The 26777-nt window shown below is 43.3% G+C and overlaps 2 protein-coding genes across 4 annotated transcripts in view; one reads left to right on the top strand and one right to left on the bottom strand.

Moving 5' to 3' along the window:
• FAM81B (family with sequence similarity 81 member B) overlaps nucleotides 1-18033 on the top strand; it is a 62965-nt gene extending 44932 nt beyond the window's left edge. For all 3 annotated transcript variants that reach the window (XM_054986869.1, XM_054986868.1, XM_054986867.1), the window contains exons 7-9: nucleotides 4780-4915; nucleotides 8263-8458; nucleotides 17900-18033. In XM_054986869.1, coding sequence (XP_054842844.1) covers nucleotides 4780-4915; nucleotides 8263-8458; nucleotides 17900-18033 — 466 coding nt within the window. The remainder of the gene's footprint in view (nucleotides 1-4779; nucleotides 4916-8262; nucleotides 8459-17899) is intronic.
• Nucleotides 16591-26777, bottom strand: part of SKIC3 (SKI3 subunit of superkiller complex) — a 99145-nt gene continuing 88958 nt past the window's right edge. Inside the window, exon 41 of the mRNA XM_054986874.1 lies at nucleotides 16591-22342. Coding sequence (XP_054842849.1) covers nucleotides 22256-22342 — 87 coding nt within the window. The 3' untranslated portion in view covers nucleotides 16591-22255. The remainder of the gene's footprint in view (nucleotides 22343-26777) is intronic.

Consider the following 26777-nt stretch of genomic DNA (forward strand, 5'->3'; position numbering starts at 1 on the left):
CATCTCTCGCAGTGGAGGACTCGGTGGGGTCTATGGTGCGAGAGTACCTTGCAGAGTCCACCGAGCCCCCCACTCCAACCCCTTGGAGTATTGAGCGAGTAAACCTGCCGTATGACTGGACCTGTCCATCGTGGCAACCAACATCCTGTCCTGCCCTCCCACCAGCGTGCAGAGCGAGCAGGTATTCTCCCACCTGGGAGACCTCCTCCATTCTCGTCGTGCACGTCTGCACCCAGACCTGGTGGACATGTTGACCTTTGTCAAGGTCAACCTCAACCTCCTTGGGTATTCTTCCTTGGACCTGGACCTACCTGGGCTCTGAGCCACCCCAAGTCTACTGTGGTTCTAGGCCAAGCTCCTGTGTAGCGGGTCCAGCCCTCCTCGGTTGTCGGGGCTGCTTTCATGGCTGGCAACCTGCTGTCCTCGTCTCCCAGACAAGTTCCCTGATGGTCCCTTTTTCAACCCCTCTCTCTCTTGATAGAAACAATACAACCCTTCCCCACAACTTGTCCTGCCCATCCTGTCCTCTAGCTGACAATTTCCCGGACAGTCCCCTTTTCTTCCTTGCCCTCTGTGGATGGAACCGAAACGACCCTTCCCAACGACCTCTCCTGTCCTGCCCATCCCATCCTGTCTGAGAAGGCAGGAAGGTGGGTCATGTCAGCTGCTGCCGCCTTTGAGCACAGGGGACTACCATGGCACTGCTGCTGCATTTGGGCCTTCCCGGTCCCGCTCTGCAATGCGGCTGTGACAAACAACCCTTTGTCCTCCTCTCCCCAACAAGGTCCTGGATGTTCCCTCTTTCAACCTCTCCCCCTCTGGATGGAACCAGTACAACCCCTCCCAATGACCTCTCCTGTCCTGCCCATCCCATCCTTTCTGCGAAGGCAGGAAGGTGGGTGATGCCAGCTGCTGCTCCTTTTGGCAATGAGGGACAGCTCTGCTGCTGTTGCTGATAGGGTTGTACCGCATGGTACCCCCCTTTCCATGGCACCTGCTGTCCCCTCTGAGCAGGGGGGAAAGTGTCCCACCCACCCACCCTTTCCGTGAAGGCAGGAAGGTGGGTGCTGTCTGCTGCCGCTGCTTTTGGACATGAGGGGCAGCTTAAGAGCTGTTGCTCATACGGTTGTACAGCATGGGGCCCCCTATCCATGGGCACCTGCTGTCCCCTCTGAGCAGGGGAGAATGGGTCCCTCCCACCCTTTCTGTGAAGGCAGGAAGGTGGGTGCTGTGCTGCTGCTGTTTTGGGGCACGAGGGGCAGCTCAAAAGCTTTTGCTGATACGGTTGTGCTGCACAGTGCACCCCTATCCATGGGCACCTGCTTTTGTCCCTGTGCATGGGGGAAATGGGTCCTGTGACTCACTTCCTTTCCGCGAAGGCAAGAAGGTGAGTGATGTTAGTGGCAGCCTCCAGTTCAACACAGGAGGGGCGGACAAGCCTCTCCAGCAGCAGTCTGCGCACTCCTTCAGGGTGGATGTTGGGGTCCTCCATCCTGGTCCTGCTGCGCAATGCGGCCAGGAAGCCTCTGTCCTCCTCTCCCAGACAAGTACCCGGTCCCTCTTTCGACCTCTCCCTCTCTGGAACCGCTCCGACACCTCCCAACGACCTCTCCTGTCCTGTCCATCCCGTCCTTTCCGTGAAGGCAGGAAGGTGAGTGATGCTGGCGACAGCCTCCACTGCAACACAGGAGGGGCGGACAAGCCTCTGCTGGAGCAGTCTGTGCAATCCGACATGGTGGATGTTGGGGTCCTCTTTGTCCTCCTCTCCCTGTCAAGCTCCCTGTCCCTCTTTGAACCTCACCCTCTCTGGAACCACTCCGACCCTTCCCAACAACCTCTCCTGCCCTGTCCATCCCGTCCTTTCCATGAAGGCAGGAGGGTGGGTGATGGCTGCTTCCGCTGCTGACAAGATCGGTGGGTTTCAAAGATGAAGGCTCACAAATGTTTGGGTGTTTCCTGGTCCTGCTCCACAAGGTGGTCAGGAAGTGGTAACCCTCTGTCCTTCCCTCCCTGACGAGTTCATGGTCTGTCTTTGAACCTCATCCTCTCTGGATCCGCTCCAACCCCTCCCAATGACCTCTCCTGTCCTGTCCATCCCATCCTTTCCACAAAGGCAGGAAGGTGGGTGATGTTAGCTGCCGCCGCTGAGTACCTCAGTGGGATCCTCAGATGAGGCCTCACAGCTGTTGGGATCTTCCCAGTTCCTCATCCCTCTTTCAACTTCTCCCTCTCTGGAACACTCTGACCCCTCCAAATGACATCTCCTCTCCTTCCCGTCCTTCCCGTGCAAGCAGGAAGGTGGATGATGTCAGCCATCAGCGGCCAGACCCGGCCGCCCCCAAGAGGGAGATGGCCTGCCACCTCCCCCCCAAACCCACCAGGCCTGGCTGCCGCACTAATCACGCACATCCATGTCTGCGGAGGAAAGTACAGTGCAGTACTCTGAGGCCTTGTGGGTGTGCGGGCACATGGGGGGTGCCGCTGGTGAGCGGCCAGACCCCCCGCCCCCTAGAGGGGTGCCTCCCCCTTCATCCTCCTCCACCACCACCTCCCCGAGCCCACCAGGCCCGGTGCTGCACTCATCACCCACGTCCCTGTCTGCACAGGAAAGTACTGTGCAGTGCTCTGAGGCCTGGTGGGCGGGTGGGCACATGGGGGGTGCCGCTGGTGAGTGGCCACACACCCCTCCCCCTACAGTGCAGTACTCTGGCAGGCAGGTGGGCACATGGGGGTGCTGCCAGGAAGTGGCCACACATCCCGCCCCCTAGAGTGCAGTACTCTGGCAGGCAGGTGGACACATGGGGGTGCCGCCGGGAAGCAGCTATATCCTCTGTCCCCTAGAGGGGAGGTGGCCCACCAGGCCTGGTGACCACACTCATCACCCATGTCCCTGTTTGCGCAGGAAAGTACAGTACAGTACTCTGAGGCCTGGCGGGTGGGTGGGCACAGGCCACACACCCCGCCCCCTAGAAGGGAGGTGGCCCACCTTCGAGTCCTTCACTTGTAAACAAGGCCAAAGTCAACTGATGGCTCCAATTGTATCGAATGTGAGTTCCTGGGGGCGCTGGATTTGGGAATGTATAAGTCCAAGATCCGTATTGCAATCTTGACCAAACTTGGATGATGGCTGGAGGGGAGCCTGCTGAACACTCCCTGTGAATATGGGCTCTCTAAGTCCAACAGTGGCCGTTCTGGCCCCCATGAACAATGAACTCTGAAAATGTTCATTAACGGGACATGTTCTTTACTGTTCGTGTTCATCGACGGCAACGAACTACGAACAGCATGTTCAGGTTTTTTTCCCCGTTCATGCCCACGTCAAGTAATAACAGACTGTGGGAGGTGAGCAGAACAGGGGCAAGAATAGGAAAAATATATAATGTGGTGATGGAACTGAAGCCTATTTGAATTCATACTGAAAGTGTAATCAGGAACACTGCCTCATAATGTTTGATTTCACTTAGAAGCAGAATAGCTCAAGATTCTGTTCTACTTAATATCTGAGCCAAAGGGAAATATTTAGGTATAGAGGTTTAATAAATCCAGAGAGGTAGCCCTGTTAGTTTATTGCAACAAAATTAAACAACAGTTCGATGAACTCAAATCATGACAAGCTAATGTGGAATAAATTTTGTTAGTCATTAAGGTTGCTACTGGACTTCTGCTTAATTATGAACAGAGGTTTGTTAATAATGAGAACACGCTAAGAAGACCTTTGGTTCTTTCTAGCTTGGGCAGGCAAAACAACAAATTATAGTTCGTTCACCTACAAATCACAGTTTGTCATTTATCTGATCAGGATATCTCAGCAAACTACAGTTAGTTTTGAACCAGGAATTCTTCAATATTTTGTTGTGCATGAGAAGAGGAAAAGGGAATGTACGTACCCAAGAACTTCCAAGGACTGAAAACCAACCTTTAGCAGCATGGTATTCAGATCAACCAAATAAGTACTCCATATTAAGAACTGAAATGTAATCCTCAGTGACTGCATCATTTGTTAATGTTAAAAATGTATACGAGCACCCACACTCCAATTGCCACATTGAGCTAATGCCTCTCTTCTTATCAAGTTGTCCCTCATTTTTCTTAATTTTGTATGATGGCTACATTTTGGAATTCCATTTCCGCCTGTACTTTGAAGGTCTTCTGGTCCCCACTAGCCCTGCATTTTAATTCACAAGCTATTCTTGACTTTTATATTTCCATCCTCTATCCTCTGCATCAGTAGAAAAGAGCAAGAGTCCAGCAGCACCTATAAAACTAACAAAATTTGAGGTAGGGTATGAGCTTTCATGAGCCACAGCTCACTTCTCTGCATGAAATGGATATCCTTATTGAGCTCTCTTTCCCTGTATATTTCCATTTCCACACACTTTGAGCTCTACCAACATATTTTTTTATGCTGCTAGCCACTCACTTGGGAAATACAGCAGATAATTTTATAGTCTCAGGCTGAGAACTCTGAATATCAGAAATGGCAAAACTAGGAAATATCTACAGTAAAATCCCAAGGAATCCAGCATGATTCTTTGCACTTGCAAAACTGATTCTATCACACACACACACTTGACTGTCTTGAGATATAGTGATATTGTACTACTATTACAATAGACAACCTAAAGCTAGTTAGACATGTAACTTAATATTTCAGCCACATCGAGCTGTTTTGCAGCTGCAGAGATCTGGAAAGATCCTCTTGTTTTAATTGACAGTGTTTTAATGCTTTATTGATATTCACTAAGAGTAGTTTATAAAGCAATTCTCTTTAAATATTAGGATAACTGGTCTTTTAAATGACTTTAAAGATCAAATTCAAAACCAACGTAAATGGACAGAAAATGAAGTGAGAAGATTTGAACAAGAGCAAACCTACTTCACAAATCAGCTTCTTGGCACAATGAAAGACAGACTGGTAAGAATATTTCTAACGACTATGTCCCATGCAAACAAAGAACTGTGGAGCTGCCATGATTTGATAAGATTCAGCCCCTGTGAAAATGTTATATTAGTGACAAAAGACTGCACCAAGGGGGATTCTAGTTAAAATATTCTCAGTAAATACAAACATAACAACGCTCTTATAAGCAACAGGGATTGTGTATGGGGTGGAGTTGGAATTCAGAGAAAGAAAAAGTTGGAAAAACTGAGAAGTGAGAAGAAGAGTACAAAGATAGATGCTAAACGGAAATTAGAATGTGGTCAGTTTTTATTGCTAGAGATCAATATTTTATCATCCTCATAGTATCTTGGGCCCACTACCCAGCATATTGCTGTCAAGAGAGAAAACAAAAGATGATACTTCTATGAAAGGGAATGCTCATATTATTAAAAAGATATTTATGTCTTCTGCTTTGGGTGCTGTTATTCCTGTCACAGATTAAAGAATAATACACAGTGTAGGTTTCCCACTGATGGCAATGTGCCCATTTTTCAAGGAACATTCTAAATTTCAAATTGGGTTCTTGGCCCAAACAGGCACTTAAATAGAGTGTTTAGTTTCAGGAAATCTCTGTTCCAGGATCATAGCTTAATGTTTATCTGAATTAAAGTTCTTACATAGTATTCTTGATGCAGTGGAAAAGGTTCATTCTACAACTCGTGTCACAGTATGAGAAAACACTGTATATTTTAGCAGATCTGATGGTTATATATACAAGAGTCTGAAAGCTAAACAACTACTAAGGCAGACTAAACCAATGACATTTTACAGCATATTTTAAATGTCATACTTCATTTATTAGAATAATCAAGAAATTTTCACACACCCTCTCAATAATGTAAGGTGCTGCAGCTAAAGCCATCACTCTTCTAATATACTCAAAATATTTGGAGCAGAAAGAATCTGAGAGGGTCAAACTAAAAATGGAGTCAGCAGGAAAAGGAAGTAAGCTGCCTATTCACCATTAGGTTATGTTTCTTTAAAATCCTTCCTATCTAGCTAAGAGTGAGAAAATTGTGTTTCAAGTTGTCTTCTGCACTTTGAAGAAATAGAATTCTTGAAGAAGACTGCACCTTGAGTGAAAGCAGGGCTGAAACTGGGAAGCAGTGCTGTTTTGAAGAAGAGCAAAGGCTTTATTGCTCTGTGCCTCTGGGAGCAGATAGCCAGAGAAGCCCTCTCCAGGATATTTTCTTCCTCTAAGAAAGTGCACAAAGTTTCTCATAATCAAAAAGTAAAAAAGAAAGCATACTTGGATTTTAACTGAAATAAAATATATGGAACAAAAGATATTTGTTAACATTCAAGTCTAACATTCTTCACCTCTTCTGCTATACAGTGAGAAGTTAAAAGTGAGTAAGAGTGTGTCTGTCTCTTTGATAAAGAAATGCTACTGCTCAGTTTGCCTAAACGTAAACAGGAATGGAACCATCCTCTGACATTAACTGAGAGGCAAGAAAAATCCTTAAGTACACTCACTCACCCTCTGATTCTTCTGGGAGAAAACTGTTCAGCTCTTAGAAATGTATGAATAGGACTCATATCAAACACTGCCCTTCTGAACAACATTATTCAGTGCTATTAATTTGAACATACATTTGGATATTATTTTTTTCTGTAACTTTTCCTTTCCACAGCTACTTTCTCCCTTGGTTACAAAAGTGCCTAAATTTTCCCCCCTAGCTAGGCCACAGTGATAAAAAATAGATCTTGTCTGATAAAAAGCAATTTGACATATTATGATTGTTTCACCAAGGAGGCACAAATATTAAATTAATTACATACCAGAAAATCAGAACTCTGGGAATTACACTCTTTCCCATGAAGAGAGGGCAATAGAATGCTCAACTTGCCACTACACTACATTCAGCCCAAAGGCTGAGAAGCAAGCAGATATTAGTTTTCTACCAGTAGATAACCATTTGTCCCCATTGCTAGGAAGGGCAGGACAAATGGCAGGACAACCTGTGCTGAGCAATAAAAGTCATAGTGTACATGCAGCCCATGCCACCCAATATGATTGGAGGGAGGCTTGACAGGCCACGAGGGATCAGATTCCAAACCCATCAGGAGAAAGGGTAATAAAATCTGAACATCTTTTGTTCGGCATGCAAGCCATGTTCAGCCTAGCCCATGAGCAGGAGGAATTATTATATTAATGCCCAGCCAATATGTACCATAAAAAGCTATTTTAAAATGGCTGTAGAAAACATCCACAAGTCTATTTTTAATCTTGAAATATGTTCATCTTATCTTTGATACCTTTCTGTAGATTATCTATTTACTTGTTTATTTCATTTGTATGCTGCCTTTCTCCTCAAAGGAGACCCAAAGCAGCTCCTCCATTTCATTATCACAACAATCCTGTGAGGTAAATTAGGCTGAGAGTGTGGAACTGGCCCAAGGTCACCCAGCAAATTTCCATGGTAGAATAGGGATTTGAATCTAGGTCTCCCAAATCCTAATCTGACACTTTAACAGTACCAAAATAGTGGTATTGGGTATAAGGCAATTAACAGAAATAGTTAATCACAAGTAAGGTGCTGTTCTTCCCCCTATAAGCTGGCATTGAGAAATATTTAACTAAAATTAAATTGTTTACATGCTTTCTATACCACTTCAGGTACTGTTATGTATTTTGCAACAATTTTCCAGCTCTTATTTATCTATTCTATTACCTATTCTCTCACTCTTATTTATCTATCACTGTTAACAAGACCTTTTTACTATTTGAAAACACATACAGTCTATCAAGGTCAGTATTGTCTACTCAGGCTGGCTGTGGCTGACTAGGGTCTCAGACAGTGGACTTTCTCATCATCTACTGCCTGGCCCTTTTAACTGGAGATGCTGGAGACTGAACACAAGACCTTCTGCATGCAAAGCAGAGGTTCTTCCACTGAGCCACAGCGCCCTCCCCCCCTCCACTGGGAAAGAGCATAGTACATTTTCCTTGTAGAGTTCACATCTGTATTCTCAAAGCAAGCCCCTTGACCTGTGATCCACCTCTCCTCCAGCTTTATTAGCTTCCACTGGTGACTTTTGTTTTGACTTCATGTCTACAGCTTTGCAGTGCTGCCTATGATATCCTTAACTCTATGTGCTTCTGACCGCCTGCTTGTTCACATCATTGCTTTTACCTCTGCTTTCCAAGCCTCATGACCTACATCCATTCTCCACATTTCTAACATAGGATTGGTAAAGGACAAATTACATGATACATTGAGCACCCACAACTGGATACTGGGCAAATTGAGTTTAAAGGGCAAGTTTACAGAAGACAATATAACACAATTAATTTCTCATAATGCATCTTTTAAAAGGAAACAGCGGAAAAGAAAATGGAAGAAGGTTTTCATTACTTATCCAAAAGGATAGAAAGTTCTGACAAAGTGCTTCGATTTGAAACAGACCTGAGTCAGGTGAAAAGTGATCAAAATAAACTCCATGCAAGAATTATTAGATTTGAAAAAAAGATATGGAATGACCTGGAGGAAATCCAAAATGAATATAGATCAGGTGAGGGTAATTTGTTATACCATATCTGTTTTATCTAACTTTCTTTTCCTGCAAATGTGATTTCACAATCAGAATAAATTCTAATGACTAACAGACCAGGAAGAGAGAAGTTCAAATTGTTGTGTTCCATCTTTAAGACCCTCATGGTTTTGTGCAAGATTCTTTGTCACTAATTTCAACATTATCTTTCAAGAGAGGTAATCTGTCAAGCATTTGAAGATTATTCTTTTAATCAAAGAAACAACTATAGATTTAAATCAGTACCAGTTTGTGAGAGTTTCTTTCCAATTAATACTTGGGAAGAATGAACATATTCATTTGCAATGGCTGATATCAGACATTACATTTAGTATGAGACAAAGACGTATATGACCCATTTGTCATAATTTTTCAAATATTATCATCATATTCAGTTGTTGTGGCATTTTGCTCCCTTTATGAGACATGTGTAATGCTGTCCCCCTGACTTCATGTTTCCAAAAGACTTTCATGCCCCAAAGGCTCTTGCCTTAGTTCTCTCAGTTTGACCCATAGTATAGGAAGGCTGAGAGCGGAACTACAAGTGACAAAAGGCACAGGTTGGACACTTGTCAGCTTCCCTCAAGTTTTGATGGGAAATGTAGGCAGCTTGGTGGAATGTTGGACAAGTGACAGTTGAAAAGTCCATTGGACAGCAGTCAGAGAGCTAAGCTGCAAGACTAGGATGCCTACATTTCCCATCAAAACTTGAGGGAAGCTGACAAGTGTCCAACCTGTGCCTTTTGTCACTTGTAGTTCCGCTCTTAGTTACAACTGGTAGAATGTCAGTGTGTGTGTGGGGGGTGGGTGGGCTGTGGGATAAAGGGATCTTTTATTCTGGATAAAGCAGACATTTTACTTAAATAAAAATAGAATTTATGTAGAAGTGTAATGGTTTCAGAGTGGTTCAAAAGCATAATGGTTTCATTAAAAAACAAGGTTGCACTTACCTGTAACTTTTGTTCATCTAGTGTCTTCTGTACAGGTATTTGGGGACTGCGCAGGCTGGCCACTGGGAAAGATTCTCAAGCTCTCAGACAGTACAGAGTGCTCCCTCCATTCAACATGCACCCCCCGTTTTTCCGCCAAAACACAGCATTGCTGGGCAGAGCGAGCCCCCATCCCTCAGTTCCCTTTAGCTGCTGGAGTCAAATTTGAGACTCTCACAGCAGGGTAGGAGGGAGGGAATGGGTGCCTGTATAGAAGACACTAGATGAACAACAATTACAGGTAAATGCAACCCTGTTTTTGTTGTCAATCTTTGATGCAGTCCCACATGGGAAGTGTAGCAAGCTACTTACCAATGGAAGAGGGACTGAGATGTCTAGGTGAACAGTGAGTGGAGGACAGCTGTCCCAACTGCAGCACCTCTCTGGCATTTGTGCCTACACAGTAATGTCAGATGAAAGTGTTTGCTGAGGACCAGGTGGCGGCTTGACAAATGTCTCTCAGGGGAGTTCCATGGAGAAAAGCAGCCCATAAGGGGTCTGGGGAGTGAGGAGTGGCTGGTGCATGCCCAGTCGAGGGCCATCAGTCTGCCTCACTCCCAGGTGGCAGGGGATGCTTCACACAGGGGTGTATACTCACGTGGCATCCCACTGACTGTCATCCTATGGTTCCCCCCACTTCAGCAGGAGTCTGAAGGTGTGTGTGGGTCATCAGCTTGGCAGGCGGGTCAACTGATGCTTGGATCCGTGCCCTATGCTCCCTGAGCTGTAATCTCAATAAAGTTGTGCCCTTCTTTACCTCCAGCACTGTGTCCGTGTGTTGTTTTGTCACCATGCCCCCTCCCTGCTCTCCTCTCCCACCTAGCACTCACCTGCAACATGAAATGCTGAAATGGCTGCTGGGTGGACCTTAAAAGAAGAAGTGTCCAATCCTTGTTTCAGTAAGGATAGCAGGTATTCAAATATGAGAGTTAGCAAACAACAAAAGTGAGAGAATGTGGTTTTCGCTATCCAGGAAGTAAAACAATTCCATTTATGGAATTCCATTTATCCATAAGAGGATGAAGTGGAGGGTTTGCGTGCATTTAGTATGATTTGGGTTACTTCCCTAGAGAAAGAGGGGTTCTGGGAATAGCAGCCAAGCTACGAGTTTGAGGGTGGACACATTGTGATGGAGGATCTGGTCCCTGTGCATCATATCTGGGATGATTGTTAAGTGCATGTAGTGGCTCCGAGACATGTCCCAAAGGGTCAGGAACCAGTCTCTATGTGGCCAGAAATTTGTGATGAGGACACATTTCCAAACATAGTGTTTGGAAATGATGGATTCTGCACAACACCCTGGATATTAGGGGTGTAGGTGGGAAGGTGTAGAATAAAACAGGGTTAACATACCTGTAACTTATGTTCATCGAGTTCTTCTGTGCTGACACACATGGGGACTGCGCAGGCGCAGGCCAGCCGCCGGAAGATTTTTTCCTCACTTTCCTCAGCTCCGAAGGGGCCGTTGGGCGCGCACCTCAGCGGCCGTTTCCCGCCCAAACGGTCACATGTCCCAACAGCGACCAACGGCCCCTTCCCTCAGTTCTCTTCTTGCCGCTGCTAGAAGGGAATGTCTGCTTCGCAGCTCTGTGCTTTATAGTGATTGCTTGCTTCGTGATTATTTCGGTATTGACTTGGATTTCGGACTTGACTTACTCTTCTTCTGACTGATTTGGACGGACTTTGGACTCGGTGTGTATTGACTCGGACTGTTATTCGACGACACGTATTGCTGAACCCCTTAAACATGGCCTCTAAGGCCTTATTCAAGCACTGTGCTCAGTGTCAGATGAAGATGGCCCAAACAGATGGGCATGATCTGTGCTTTTTTTGCCTTGGGGAGGGTCATATTGTCCCAACGTGTAAGATCTGCCAGAAGTTTACCCATAAGGCCAGACAGGAGAGGTCTGCGCGCTTGAAGGCATCGCTGTGGCAGAAAGTGTTGGATGGAGAGGAGACTCCCAGACCCCCTTCGGTGGTGGGAAAAACTCCGTTGTCCTCCCTTTTGGTACATAATAAAATTGAGTTGGATTTCACCCCACCTTCCTTATTGTGTGAAGCTTGGTACTCTCCCATGTGTGGAGGCACAGAAGAACGAAGATGAAAACAGGGTTAACATACCTGTAACTTATGTTCATCGAGTTCTTCTGTGCTGACACACATCCCTCCCTCCTGCCCCGCTATGAACTCCTATTACCAAAAAAAAGAAAAGAAAAAAGAGAGGATTCTTCAATTGGTAATTATTGTGAACTCCTATTACCTGGATATTAGGGGTGTGGGTGAGAAGGTGTAGAATAACACCTGATTCCAGGGGATTTGGAAGGCATCCTCCAAGGAACTGGAATCCATGTCTGCCAAAGAACAAAAGGTTTTGGCCTTGGTGTTAGCTGAGTTTGCCAAAAGAGCCAGTTTGATGTAGTGATTAAGAGCGCGGGACTCTAATCTGGAGAGCTGGGTTTGATTCCCCACTCCTCCATTTGAAGCCAGCTGGGTGACCTTGGGCTAGTCACAGTTCTCTGGAGCTCTCTCAGCACCACCCACCTCACAGGGTGTTTGTTGTGGGGATAATAATGGCATACTTTGTAAACCGCTCTGAGTGGGCATTAAGTTGTCCTGAAGGGTGGTATATAAATCGAATGTTGTTGTTGTTGTTATTATTATTATTATCCAAAAATCCCCGTTCGTGGAATATGGGGTATAATATAGTTGTCATTGATTGACCACTCATGGTGTGGTTTGAACACTTTGCTTAGAAAGCCTGTCTTGATGCTTGTGGTGCCTACTATGTGTATCGCCTGTGAGAGGACATTGTTCTATATGGCCCATTGCCATAGTTCTGAAGCCTCGGCACAGAGTCAGCAAAGCTGTTCCCCCTTGCTTGTTCAGGTAGTAAAGTGTGATCACGTTGTTCACGTGTACCTGAACTCTTGTTGTATAAGAGACCTGCAAAGGGAGCAAGGGATTAACGGATTTCCCTCAGTTCTAGAACTTTTATGTGCATACTAGCCTCTGTGTCTGACCAAGTACCTTGTGTGGAGAGCTCTCCACAATGTGCTTCCCAATCTATAAAGGAAGTGTCAGTGGTAATGGAAATGCCTGATTAGATAGGAATGAGAGAGCGAGGGTTAGGAGTGTTCTTACCCTGTCAAATGGTAAAAGGGCTTTCCCTATCCTGGCATCAAATCTAGCCCCTATAAAACTGGATGTCCTGAGTGGGACTAAGGGAAGATTTCTTTCAGTTAATGATGAGGTCTAAAAATGACTTTGTCCTTATGGTGATGTGTGCATGCTCTTGGACAAGATCCTTTGAGCCAGCAACAAGGAGCCAATCATATAGGTAAGGGTAGATGGAGCACCCCTTAAACCTAAGGAATGCCACTACAGCAGCCATGCATTTCGGGAATACACGTGTTGTTGAGGATAATCCAAAAGGGAAGGGCATTATATTGAAAGGTTTCCCCTTGAAACAAAAACCTGACGTACTTTCTATGTTCGGGATGTACTGCAATAAGAAAGAGTCCTTGAGATCTATAACCGCTTACCAGTTGTCTGGTTCTAGATACTGTAATACACTGGTCAAGGTTAACGTTCTAAATTTTTCAACTTTAATAAACATATTCAAATCATGAAGATCCAAAATAGGGCAGATCCCCCCATCTTTTTTGTCCACAAGGAAACATCTGGAGTAATCCCAGGGAGGATTCCTCCTGTGGTAACCTCTGTATGGTTCCTTTGGTGAGCAACTCTTTGACTGCAGGATAGAGTTCCTTATTAGAGCAGGTTGAAGCATTCTGAGGTAGGAATAACAAGGGTAGTTCTGAAAAACATAAGCGGTAACCCTGGCCAACAACTCTGATTACCCAGGCATCATTTGTAATGATGCCCAATTAATCAGCCCTCTTTTTCAAATTTTTAAGACTGCAACTACTAGAGGTGTGGAATTTTTTGCTAGCAGATAAACTTCTGGTAATTACCAAGCAGATGGCAGAGTTTCTGGCAAATGTACTGAAGGAAAGAGGTAAAAACGAAAGAGGGGAAAGCAAAGGAGAGGGAGCAGGGAGTAAGAGGGTGAAGGCTTATTGTGACACTTGAGGTTATTGTTGGTTTTTTTGGAGGGGGTTTATTGTTATTTTTATTATTAGTAGTAATTAGTGTCACAATTACCTGTAATCATGCCGTTTTTTATCTTGACAGACTGGCAAATTGTACTCTATTGCTTTTTTTTTAACGATGCTCTCATTATGCCAATAAAGGTTATTGGAATTGGATGTCCAATTAAACTGAAAGGGGGTTAATCTGTTCATAAAGGAACAGGCATATGTCATTTGCGGTACAGTTAGTCAGAAGAGTGGTTTCTGTCCCTGAGAGGACTTTGGAAACTGAGGTTGAGGTTGTCTAGGTAGGCCGTTTTCCCCCTGCTTGAGGGTAAGAGTAATTTCATTGAGTTTGGTAAGGTCAGTAGTGATACCTTGAAGAATGTTGTTGGTAAGGCTGACAGCTCTGGTATCTGTATTTTAATGGTTGATGTTGTTGCAGAGGACCAATGACCCCCAAGGAATGAGCAGTCTGCTGGTTCTTTTTAATTTACAATAAGGAGTCACCAGTTTTCTCAAAGAAAGTCCTCAGTTTTGTTGCACTTATCTTGTGGCAGTGTGGAATGTAGACAAGAGTGATGGTGTAAGACTATGTAAGAAGCAATAGATCTAGCACAGCAGTAAGCAGCATGTTTGCCTGCTGACATTAGTTGTTTGGCAAGTTTAGTAGCTCTGCCTTGAAGCACCCTGACCAATGCTTTTCTCTCTTCAGGTTTGTCCTGAATGTAATTGGAAAGATGTTCCCATAGGAATAGGTTGTAGGAACCCATTATAGCCTGATAGTTAGCTATTTTGAAATTGGGGGCTGCAGAGTGATAGATTTTCTTTCTTAGTGCATCAAGTTTGCATCGTTCCTTGTCCACAGGGGAGGAGCAGGATCCATAGGTATTTAGACTGGATCTCTTCAGCCGCAAGTGATGAAGGACGAGGATGGTTAAATAGGAATATTGCAGTCCTGTTGTTTTAAATTATAGTAGTTCTTGATTTTGCGAGAGGTGGCAGGTACTGATGCTGGTTTTTCCCAAATCCCATGGGTGATGTCCAGGAGGTCCTCTACTGCAGGGAAGGCCACGTAAACAGGTGGCCTGGAGCACCTTGCTCTTAGGCTTGGGTGTCGCTGCAGAAACATCCAGTTCTAGAGCCCTTGCCATTCTCAACATTTGCTCTGAGAAAGGGCAAGAATCTTCATTAGGAGATGTTGAAGTTGTCTCTCCCACCGCTTCTTCAGGAGAGGGGCCCGAAGCCAGATCGGATGTATTATCTGAGCAAGAGGCCACTTCCTCTACTTCTTTGGAATCCAATGGAGTCTGGGATTGATCACAGAATTGACATGGTGGAGCTGAAGTTTCAATTGGAACTGAAGTGGCTGGAACCAAGAGAGGAGTTGAAGTGAGGAGCTGCGCAGCTTGCAACCACAATAAGAACTCCTGCAAATTCTATATTTGAGGAGGATAGCTGAAGCCTGAAGGCCATGATACAGGTAAAGTAGGTGGTGTGTCTGTTGGAATCAATGGTAGGTTCCATGACTGTAGTAAAGTCTGAGCAGACTGTTGTTGGGTCACCTCTGACTGGAGGGATGCACTCGCCATCAAGGCAGGGATGGTCGGAATTGAGAGGGTTTTAACTAACATTGATGGAACAGAAAGACTCAGATTTGTAGTAAAGAGGGACTGCTATTCCTTTTCTGGGCTCACTTCCTCTTTCTCTTGGTGTAAGATAGCAGTTGGCAGAATGGATGGAGCCATAATAATCTCCTCTTCGACAATTTACGAGAGTGTTGAAGATGGAGAATGGTGGTAACAGTGATGCGAAGGGGTAGAGGCAGGTCTTTTGGGATGTTTGGTCTTTGATTTTTTTATTAGTAGTTTTGATGTTGTGTGCTTGGACTGGTCTGGTGAATGGCAGTTCGTGGTCTCTCCACCTCGTTTCGGCTTCTGAATAGGTATTGATTTCCAGGATGGGTGAGACTCAGCAGGTGGTGGACAGTTACATGTCGAATCCAGTGTAAGAGCCCTCGGAATTTATGAGTGTCATTCCAATTGGGAATCGGGACCATGCTCGGCAGATGTCTTTGCTGCTGACCTGTCAGAACCTAATAATACAATCTCCAACATAGCTGCCTTCAGGCGTGTGGTTCGATCACTCCTGGCCTCGGAGGTGAATCACTGACAGTGCTGATAAGCAGGAACATTATACGATTTCCCCAAACAAAGAAGGGAGATGTCATGCTCATATGTACAGCATCTTGGTATTGCATTTTGCACACTTTTTGAAAAGTGCTTTTTGAGATCTTTTTGTCTCCACCAAACCCTATTTCTGCTTTTCAGCAGAATAAGGTGTTAAATAAATCTGAAGTAGTATTGAAGACCAAACGAGCGAAGAACCTTTCTTAGTGGCGGTGAAAAAGGAATTGAGGGACAGGTGGTCGCTTTACCTGGCAACACTGTGTTTTGGCGGGAAAACTCTGTGCATGTGTTTTGAATAGGGGGAGTGCCCCCTACTATCTGAGAGCTTAAAAATATTTCCTGGTGGTTTGCCTGAGCCTGCACAGTCCTCCAATATGGGACTGCACAGAAGACTGACAACGAACCAAACTTAGTTTCCTTATTTATTTATTTATTTACTTTGATTTATATTCTGCCCTCCCTGCATCAGCAGGGTCAGGGCGGAGCCCTGGTTGCAAGCTAAGTACAGGTTTTCTTATTTTTCTAAACAGGCCTAGTCACAAATACTTAATTCTCTTAGTTGCCACAGGCTAATATTTACAAAAACAAAACAAAAAACCAGACTTCCTTCAGTTTTCAGCACCTCACTCTTCCTCTTGTCTCTCACCCTCTCTCACCAACTCTCTCAGAGCATTCTAAAGCTGCAGTTCACTTCGCCCTCTAGGATATAGCTACTACCCAATCATTATCACACTTCACTCATCCATCCAGCCCCCCTTTCTACACTTAGGGTCTGCATTTTAAATATTTAAATTAAAATACATTCAAACCTCCCTATTAATAAACAGAAATGAAACACACAAAAATATGGCAAAACATTATTTTATTTATTTTCTTAAATTTATAGTCCACCCTCCCCAAACAGGTGGGCTCAGGGCGGATTGCAGTTGTCATTAAGGATTTATTCACCTATACAGAGATTACCTAATGATCTCAAAATACAATGTTGACAGGTCTCAAAATACAATGGTGAATGGTGAATTATTTCAAAAAAACACAGAAATTGTACTTACTAGTCAAATCCATGCATTACAATAGAATTCCATGTGATATATACCGGCTGTCCCTGAGAATGTTTGCATAGACCTGTAGGTACTAGATAGCAAGAATTCTTGGCACCGTGAATCTACAGAAAACTGAAATGGGGAGAGTCATGAAAGACGGTAGGAAGTCTTCTGTAGTTCACAAATCAGGGCATTTTGGCAAGTGCTGTAACATTTTGAAGAAAAAAAATCTTTCCAAATGTACACCTTTCCCAGAGAGTAATGAAATGAAAAGCAAACCACCCAGAGCTAATTTCCTTGATACAATCCAAGAAAGATGCCATTCTTCCTTCATTAAGGCAGTCAAAAAACAATGATGCGAAAACAGCAAATGATAATGCATTGAACATGTTCATATTAAGGTATCGTGTTTAATGCTTTCTCAGTTACTATTACACCACATTAAAATATACCTATGGGAACAGAAATATGGGGAAATTATAGCAGTAGCTTAAAAAAATCTCTGTTGTGGTTACATAGACATATTAATATATTTTCATGTCGACATGAAACTGAATTTTAACATCTCAAAAAAACACAGTAGTAGTTGAAATGGGTGATTTTGCAGCATTTCCTAGTACTATAGAAAAATTCAGGTCGACAATACACCTTCATGGCCTGAGACCTATCACAATCTTATCTTCCTCTTCTTCCTAGGAGCTTAGAATGGCATATATGGTTCTCCCATCCACTACCTTACCCTAACAACCTGTGATGTAGGGTAACCTATGAGAGTATTACTGACTCAAGGTCACCCAGTGAGTTTCTTGCCTGTGTGGGGATTTGAACCCTGGTCTCTAGTATGATCAGTTTTTTTTTTAAAAAAGGTGCCGGTGATGTTCACTATCTTGGGGTCCTGAGCTGCAACTGAAAGAGGAACTGGTACTGCGTATTGGCATATACCACCAGAAAAAAAAGCCCTTATGATAATCTAACCACTACCACTATTGATAAATTCAATATACCTCAAAGTGTTGTGTAATTGAAGGATTGCTGAACAGCTTTTAGAAAAAAAATAGTGTGCTGACTTACATTGGTTATCCTAATTTAAAGCATGCTTGTTATTTACCAGGATTTCAATCCATCCGTGATTCTCTTGATGCACTTAAACAAATACAGACAACGAAGCTAGAACTAGAAAAGGAGAAGTTCAAGCAAGACATGAAGAAGATAAAACAAAAAATAACTGCTCTTCAAGACGACTAATGGTTTTTAGTACCTGTAGTTATTCCATTTTAAGGAATTATTACTAGAGTTGATGAAAACAAAAGCTTTTCAGTCCTAGATCATTAACCATGTGTCCTTTGTATCCACAGGCAACATAATAGTGTTGCAATAGACCCCAAGTCAAAAACTGTTTGGATTTTGATTTCTATTTACGCATGCATTGTAATTTATATTTTGGCCAAAGTAAAATCAACTAATTATTCATAATTGTTGTATAAGCAAATTGTTTAGCTTATTTTAAAAATTCATTATTAGGCATCCAATGTTACAGCTCGCAATTTTCAAACTTTGAGCCTGCTTATCAGTCTCTTGCAAAAAGGCTATATAACTTCTTGCAATGCAATTTTATAACCACGTGTCAAAACTACTGAGAGCAATTTCCTAAGGAAAAATTAGTCAGAATTTATGCAAAATCAGCATATAGAGAGAGTATTCTAGCTATGGATGTTTTTTCTTGTGGTTTTAATTTTGGCACAATGTATCTGGACAGGGAAAAGAAAAATAATTAGTGGTGTAATAGAATACTTGGAAATATGCTAGGTGGTTGCAGAACTGCAGAAAAGGAAAATATATGATCCTCAATGCTGTTTCTTGAATTCAAATAGGGATTCTACAAAAAAACCCACTCTGGGGTGAAAAACTAACACACTGAACCATACAAAACAGATATGTTTCTTGAAATGAACAGAGATTGCACTGATCATCTGTAGAATTTTTGCTTTCTTTAAAAATTCAGAAGCCTTATTTTGCAACCATATTACAGAAAGATGCATTTTAAACTTCAGCTCTGAGATCCATGTAAGCTCTTTTAAGATGAAGTTGTTAAGAAGAGTGTGCAAGAGCTGTAACGCTGTGTTAGGGATAATAGTGTAAAGCAACAGATGGAAAAGATGCCTGGATACCAGAGAGTCCTTTAATAGTTTCCTGTCACTATCATAATTTAAACCACTGAGAAAATTATTTACATCCCTCATTCTCAGAAATCTGTAACTTGGGGATTTAATTTACTTCTGTTGAAGCATCTAGGCAAGAAAAGTGCTGCAGAGTGCTAAGCTCAGAGATGACTAGTTCTTACTAAACCTCCACAAAGTTCAAATCGTCTGCAGGAACAGCAAAGTCTGGAATTTGCTTGAGTTCCTCTGATAAAGCAGCAGCAAATACAGTAGTCTGTACTGCATTTTATACCTAGGAATGATAAAGTTGATTAGGTGAAAAGGGAGAGAAATTTTAGTTATGAATCATGAGGCGGCACAAGACCAGGGGAGGTGGCTTTTTACTATTAAATATATCTTGCCTGAAATATTCACCTGAGTCATACAGCAACATCCGTTATTAGTTCATTTTTATAAGATGCAGCATCACCAGTGCCAGTCAGCACAACACACATCACATCATTTTAGTACGTCAAGGGTTTTCACAATTGACGTTTATAAGTCTTGGTAACTGTAGATAATGAATTTCTGAAGTTACAGTTTCTCATAAGGTATTGATCAGTTTTTAGGCACAAAGAAAGCTGCCGTGTTTAGATCCATTCAATTATAAAGTCCTAGGTTAATGGCATATAAACTGGCAAATATAGTATCAGTAAAATGACAAAGTTGCTGATGTTAACATAAAAGCTCATATTAATTAAAGACCAAAGGCAATTAGATTCTGATGTCTTGGAGTTTAAAGAATTAAATTCTTGAGAAGACCAATGGGGGAAACTAAAGGGGCTTCCTGAGAAAACCATATTCCATCTACTTTACACAAATAATTACTACTAAAGAAATGGTACACTATGCAGTATTTTAAAGGCACAAGACCAAATTGAAACTTGATATTCAGCAACAGCAGCAGCTTTCATACACCAGGAATCAAAACTAACCAGTACGTGCTTTAACATGAGGATTCACCGCACATCCCAGTACTTGACAACTTTGAATGATTGATATCCATGACAGAAGATCAAAGGAGACAGAGGAAATTCATTGTTTTTAATTTCTTGTGAATAATGAGATAACAGAATTTGAAGTATCGCTGCAATCCTGGTATAGCAACTAAATTGCAGAAGTGGGGTTAGAATAAACACCAGCCACCACTGATACCAGTATAACACATTTATATTATTGGATGGAAGCTAGCAGACCTCCATTTCTGACATTTCCAAGTTGTAATATGATTTCCTTTGCCTGGGAAGCTGCAGAAGGATTAGCCTTTATATAGCAATAAAATTATACCAATCAAGTGGAGGCTCTTCCATAGGGGCAAATGGGGCTTGGCCTCTCCCAAGAAAAAAGAAAAGGGAAAATGTATTTAAATAATTAGTTGCATTAAATTACTCAAAGATTTCTTTGCGACCTAAGCTAAGTCACTGACAAATTATTTGTTTGTTTGTTTCTTGTCTAGTTTCAAGTGGGTAGCTGTGTTGGTCAGTAGTAGAAGAGCATGATTTGGGTCCAGTAGCACCTTCGAGGGGCAAAGCTAAGGGGGCTTTGACTCTAAAAAGCTCATACCATGGAAATCTAGTTGGTCTGAGGAACTAGTGGACCTGAAAGTTGCTCTCTCATGTCTGCCTCTCTAGTTCAAGATGGCTTTTCATCCAGGCTTCTCTCAGGCTGTCAGGGCAAGGGGAAGGGGCCTGCAGACTAGAAAATCACAGGAAAGACTCCCTTGTTATAGAGCTCAGTACAGGGAGGGCCCATGTGCTTGTTTCACTTTTCAGTCCCTCTTCTGAGAGTTTTCAGCCAATGGATGCTGAGGCAGCCAGCAGTTGTGAGGCAATTTTTAGCCAGTCAAATAAAGCCAGTATGCCTTGGGCAGGGCACATCCCTCTGGTTACCTCTTGGATGCCACCTCCTTCCACTTGGCTGGTTTTTCCTCTATCAGGCCTGGGCCATGGATGGGAACCAACTGCCATATGAAGAAGGCACAGTTCTAGAGCAGATTCCCCACTCATTTTTTTAAGTTCTAGTCTGGCAGGTCTAGGATATACAGAAAGGTAGGCCTGAGCTAGGCTTTTATGTTCAGATTTGCCCCCAGTGTCCCCTCCCACTCACCTATAACTATACAGAAAATTCCCATCAGAAAGCTGGTAATATTTCTGTATAAATAAAGACTGGCCTGGAAGTTGTATCTATGAGGTTTAGAGTCAGCTGTGTAGGAGCAGGAGGTTGGGGAGGGACGGTGTTGGAGGCTGCATATTTATGTCTTCAAAGAATGTCTGCAAAAAGTAAGATCATACCTACTGTTGTACAGTAGAAACATGTCTTTATGTTCTTATATATATTTTGTAGGAAAGACTTCATTTATGAAAAATAAGGTAATTGATACTGAGTGCAGAGAATAGTATTTATATAGTGTTTCTGAGTGCTCCAAAGTACTTCATTGGTATAAATTCATTAACCATGATAAAAGTTGTGTAACATAGGTTACTTGGGGAAATAAAGTGATATCTGGTTGACTGCATGTTAGGTTCTTTATATAATCATTGCTGCTTTGAACCTTTAATATAAGGAGACATCCCTTCTTCCTCCCCAAAAGTATGTTATAGCCTGGCCTCAGGATGCCTAACTTAATTTACAAAAAATTAAATACACAAGAGGTGAGTATCGGATTTAGTGTGATAATGCAAGAAGCGACTATCAGTTGTCACTTGCTAGAGTGACATCATACCTTTGAAAAATACATTACAAGGAGGAGGTGTCAGGTGAAGGGCTTTTGTTACCCAATTGTGTGCATGCGCACACACAAGAAAACTTTACTTATGTGTTGAACACATGCATGACTATAACTGTTGTAGAGATCCATGCTATGCATGAGCAAAAGAAATTGGTCCCTCCAACTCTAAACCTCACCAGCCACCACTGATACCAATACATATGGCAAAACCTTCTGCTGCTTTAGGCACTGGACAATTTAGTAATTCTGCTCAATTCACACAGCATTAGGGCGTGTTTCAAAGTCAGAAACATGTTCTACTTTGTAGAGTTGCATATTACTCCTGTGCTTCAGAAGTCCATAAAAAATACTAATTATATGTTAAACTTAGCATAAACAAATTTCAACCAAACTACTGGGCAGTTTAAACAGCAGCTTCCTTTTTAAAAATACAGGGGAAAAATAACTGCTACTTTTGCAACAAAAAGGAACATTGACTTTAAAGAATGCTTGCTATGTTGTCATGAACTTCTGCCGGTTCATGTTCTCACTGAAGCTCATGTTAGGAGGATGCTTCTGCTGCTGACAGTTTCTTGTCTAGTTCCAGAGCGCGAACATCTCCGTTAACTTTCGCATTTCCTACAAGAGCCTGCAGAAAATTGGGAAGCGAAAGGCTGTTACTGGCAACACTTAAATACATTTTAGATGTACAGGGATTAGAATTATTCACATCTTTTCTGCTAAGACAGCTAAAGATCCAGATTAAAGTAGTCATATTGGCTTACCCTTTTCCCTTTAGTGAGCAAAGGGGATGCACTCTTTACAAAGGCTTCAGTTCTTCTACATCCCTTCTTTTCATTCTTACTATTTTATCCCCCATATTTGGTACTCCGCAAGGCAACAAAAGGCCCCACCACCCTCCAACACTGAGAACTAAAACATTCAGCAGTTGGGATGGCAAGTAGACATGTGTCCGTGGGAGCACTAGCAGGTGTCTCTTCATACTTCAAATGATGGAATATTTCCTCATGTTGGCTACCTAAGATATGCTCTGATTGTGTGTGCAATATGTTTCTCTAGGAGAACAGAACAAGTGCGATCCTAAATCTTTCTTGGTAGCTCTATAAACAGCACACATTTTCCATGGTAACGTTCTTACAATGCTTAAGAAAAACCAAATCAGTTTTTCAGTACTTTTTAACAACTTGGTGATTGTCTATGTTTGGAACTTACACACTGTTTTCTTACTATCAATGGTTTATACTACAAATTCATGAGAATACTTTCTCAATGAGCAGAAACACATATATAAATATGGGTACAAAAAGAAAAAAGAGGGTAATTATTATAAAGTGAGATCAGAAGGCCTAGGATCCAAGAGCATCACAAGATCCCATCAGGAGTATACCACTCCCAAATGGTGGTAAATTGGGCAAAACAAGATGAATAATGTACATAAGCATCTATAGATAAGTATAGCTAAGCCTCTGAATGAATTTCAACGCTAGCTTTGCAATGGAGTTTTGCTCTTGACATTTTTTTGTTTGTTGAGGTATGGAAAATTTCAATTGCCAAATATCTAGGGAGGCTGAACTACTATCTTTCTGGTTTCTGAGAGTATTTTTAGTGTTTTTGTTTATTTATTCTCTTCCACAGAGGCAATCCAGTCTGGGTAATGTAAATGTCAGGACATTATTAGCACATCATGATGATTTTAATATATTCTGAAGTAAAGTTTAACATGTTTTAACCATTTTTATGCTGAAGAACACATGATTAAAATAAAAATCATAAAACAATTGAAGAAAAACACAAACACTATAAGAATAAATAATAATAATAATATGAATAGTGTGCTTATATACCATTCTTCTAGCCAGATTAGTGCCCCACTCAGAGCAGTGAACAAAATCAGTATTATAATCCCCACAATACAGCTGGGGAGCTGGGGCTCAGAGAAGTGGTTTACCTAAGGCCACTTGCTGAGCTCATGGCAGTGGAGCGAGTCAAACTAGTGTTACCAGAACTGCTCTTTATTATAAGGGGAAATTAGCTTAGCAGTCTGTAACTTAAAATAAGCGCGGATCTTAACCTATGTCTACGGAGGTCCCGATTCCAGACACTCTAGTGAAAAAGAGGCAGACTACAAATAGGTTCCAAACACGTGTATTTGCTATCAATGTGGCGTAAGCCTAAACTTGCACAAGCATACAAGAAACACACAAGATCTAGGAAATACAAGAGTATGAAATACAGAGATGTTCGCATTAGCTGGTTCCCAACGATGATAGGGGGAATACTCACTTATCCTGGAGCGAAGCAGAGACACGACAGCGAGGGGTGGCCCAATGCCAGCACTGGGACCACAGACGGACAGCGAGGGGTTCTGGATAGGATGGCACGCGCACCGAGTGGTCTGGGAGACCAGCTTAAATACCCCAAAACGTACCCTGGGGCTGGTGCTGTACTTGGTGGTTCTCACAGTTTAAAACAAAGGTTCTAATGGGCTACTGAATGGCTTAGATGGGCCACTTTGGTAATCAGATCGCAATAAGTGACACCTCAGGAAGAGGGGACAAAAGAGGGAGGGGGAAATCCAAGTGGGCTGAAAGGATGTTCCAGCGGACAGGGCTTGTCCTGATGTCATCAGCTCTGGAATGCGGAGGTTTCTTTGAGATGCATTCTCTAAGTGCTTGGGATGGTCGGCACTTAGTTCCTTCTCCGGGGCGGCTCCTAAGATATGCAGAGCGGGGCGAGGTACTCTCGCTGCGGACGTGGTGTGCCCGCTTCGCTGAAATGGCTTCTCAAAGCAGTCTCTTCCTCAGGGTCTTCTGGCTGCCTAGAAAAAGGATGCCGGCTGGGCATGGCTGGGGCTGGATAGCAGGCCGCCCGGTAGCGAGGGCAAGCTCGGCGACCGGCTCGCGGGAGGCTCCAGGCGGGAACTGACCAGGGAGCGCCTAGCCAGGCTCGCTGGAGGTTTCCCCGGCAGGCGCCCGGCTGCTAGCAGTGGCTTGGGCCCATATGAGGCAGGCTTCCATGGAGGCAGGGGAAACAGCACTCAAAACACAGTCCAAAGCAGGGAACAGGCACGGTCCGTGGCAGATGGCAGTGCCGGCACGGGGCATACTTGTAACACAGTCCAAACACACACTGGGAAGTCCAGATACAGAGCAGGGCAGGGCTGCCCAGAAAAAGAGTCCTTTGTGCAGTTAGCCAAACATGGAGTCAGTGAACTACACAGTCAATAACAGCAGCAAGGCAATTGACACGCAGGCAGGAAACTGACACGTGTAACAGAACACACACGTGCAGGGCAGTCTTTGATAGCAGCAGTGAAACAGCAATGCAGGAAACTTTAACACAGTTCAAGGCAGGCCTTAAAGCAGGAGAGGGGGCCTACTTGGCAACAATTCCCCCCCTCGGGGACTCCGGGACGTCAGGCACGGCGGTCCCCGAACTTGACTTCAAAGGCGAGGTGGTCGGCAATGTCCGGTGGTCGAGCTTCGAGCGAAGAAGGAGTGGGAAGGGAAGGAGGGGGAGGCATCACTAAAAAATTTAGTTTGGAGAACCACCTAACCGAATAAGTGCAATTTAGATCAGCCAATGGGCTGCAGGTCTCTGGGTTCACACCAGGGGGTGTGCTAAGTGCAACCGTCAGAATAAATAGCAATAATTCATCATAGTGATATAAGCAGCAATGAGCAATTCATGTATATAAGCAGCAACAATTCATATTTCGTCAACTCATGACTAGAGATAATTCATACTCAATTCAGGGTGGATTAAAAGCACTAAAACCAGGAGCAATTCATACACATGGATCAATTCATAAGCATAAGATTAAAAGTAAAGGCATTTCATGGGTCAATTCATGAATGCAGGATTAAAAGCAATTCATACAAGATAAAAGTGAAATGTGCAAGCAAGGCATAGACCAATTCATCGAGGGTGGAACAATTCATAGGTGATTAAAACCATAAATACATATATATATATGATTAAAAGCCATAGACAGGAAGTTAAAACCAATAGATAAAGCAGCAACGATAGAAGCAAGTGCGAGGAAATAATTCATGAGGGTAAGCGGCAGAAGGGCTCATAGGGGGTCAGAAAAATAAACTTCGCAATTAAAAGGCTAACTCATGCAGCCAGATTAAAACCAAATTCATAGAGTTTAAAATCAGGAATAAAATAACCTTTAAAAGAGACCATTCAGGAGGGGCCTTGGTTAAAACCAAATTCATAAGATGATAAATAGGCTAAAATCACTTCGGCGGAGGGAGTCAGGTTAAAAGGCAATTCATAGGGTTAAAAGCAAATTCATAGGAAAGAAAAATTGATAGGGGGTGATTAAAAGATCCCAGTTCATGGGAGGATCATGGGCGCACTTGCAATAGATAGAGTGAGGGGTTAATTCGGGGCTAAATTCATAGGGGTGAAATTCATGGAAGGTAATGGAAAGAAATTCATAGAGAGCTTAAGACAATGGAGCAGCAAAGATCACAGACGGCTCAGTCCGCAGTACAGCTGCTGAACTGGGTTGCATATATACAGGAACAAGCAAACTTAGTCCATGTGTTCCAAAACACACTTCCACCCCCCCTTGCTGTCTGCGTCAATCCGCAGAGCAGGGTCGGCAAGCGGCGAGAAGGGCTTCAGGCACACAGTTCTAGTCCTCATGGAGGTGGCTGGTGGTTCGAAGGCTGGCCATGGGCTGGGAGGCGGAGAAATATGTCCCCCCCTAGTCCACAAGAGGGCCTCGGAGCAGTGTTCGGCAGCAAAGCGTCCATGGGGCCGGTGCAGAGTTCATACACATAATAAAACATAATCATAGTTCATAACAACATAAGCAAATAAACAAGGGTTAAAGGAGGGCGCCAAGAACAACCCTTAAGGCGAGAGGAGGTCTGGATTGTAGTGATCCAGGCGGTAAGACAGCTGGAGTTGCTGGAGCTGTCGGCGGCTCCAACAGCCCAAATAAAGCAGTGAGGCACACAACAAAACTTGAAAAGCCAAAATGACGACGATCGGGTGCAAAGCCAAATTGTAAATTCCAGTGGCAGTGGGGCTCCAGCCAAAGAGGG

Source organism: Eublepharis macularius, chromosome 8 (genome assembly GCF_028583425.1).
Source record: "Eublepharis macularius isolate TG4126 chromosome 8, MPM_Emac_v1.0, whole genome shotgun sequence".
Classification (NCBI taxonomy): domain Eukaryota; kingdom Metazoa; phylum Chordata; class Lepidosauria; order Squamata; family Eublepharidae; genus Eublepharis; species Eublepharis macularius.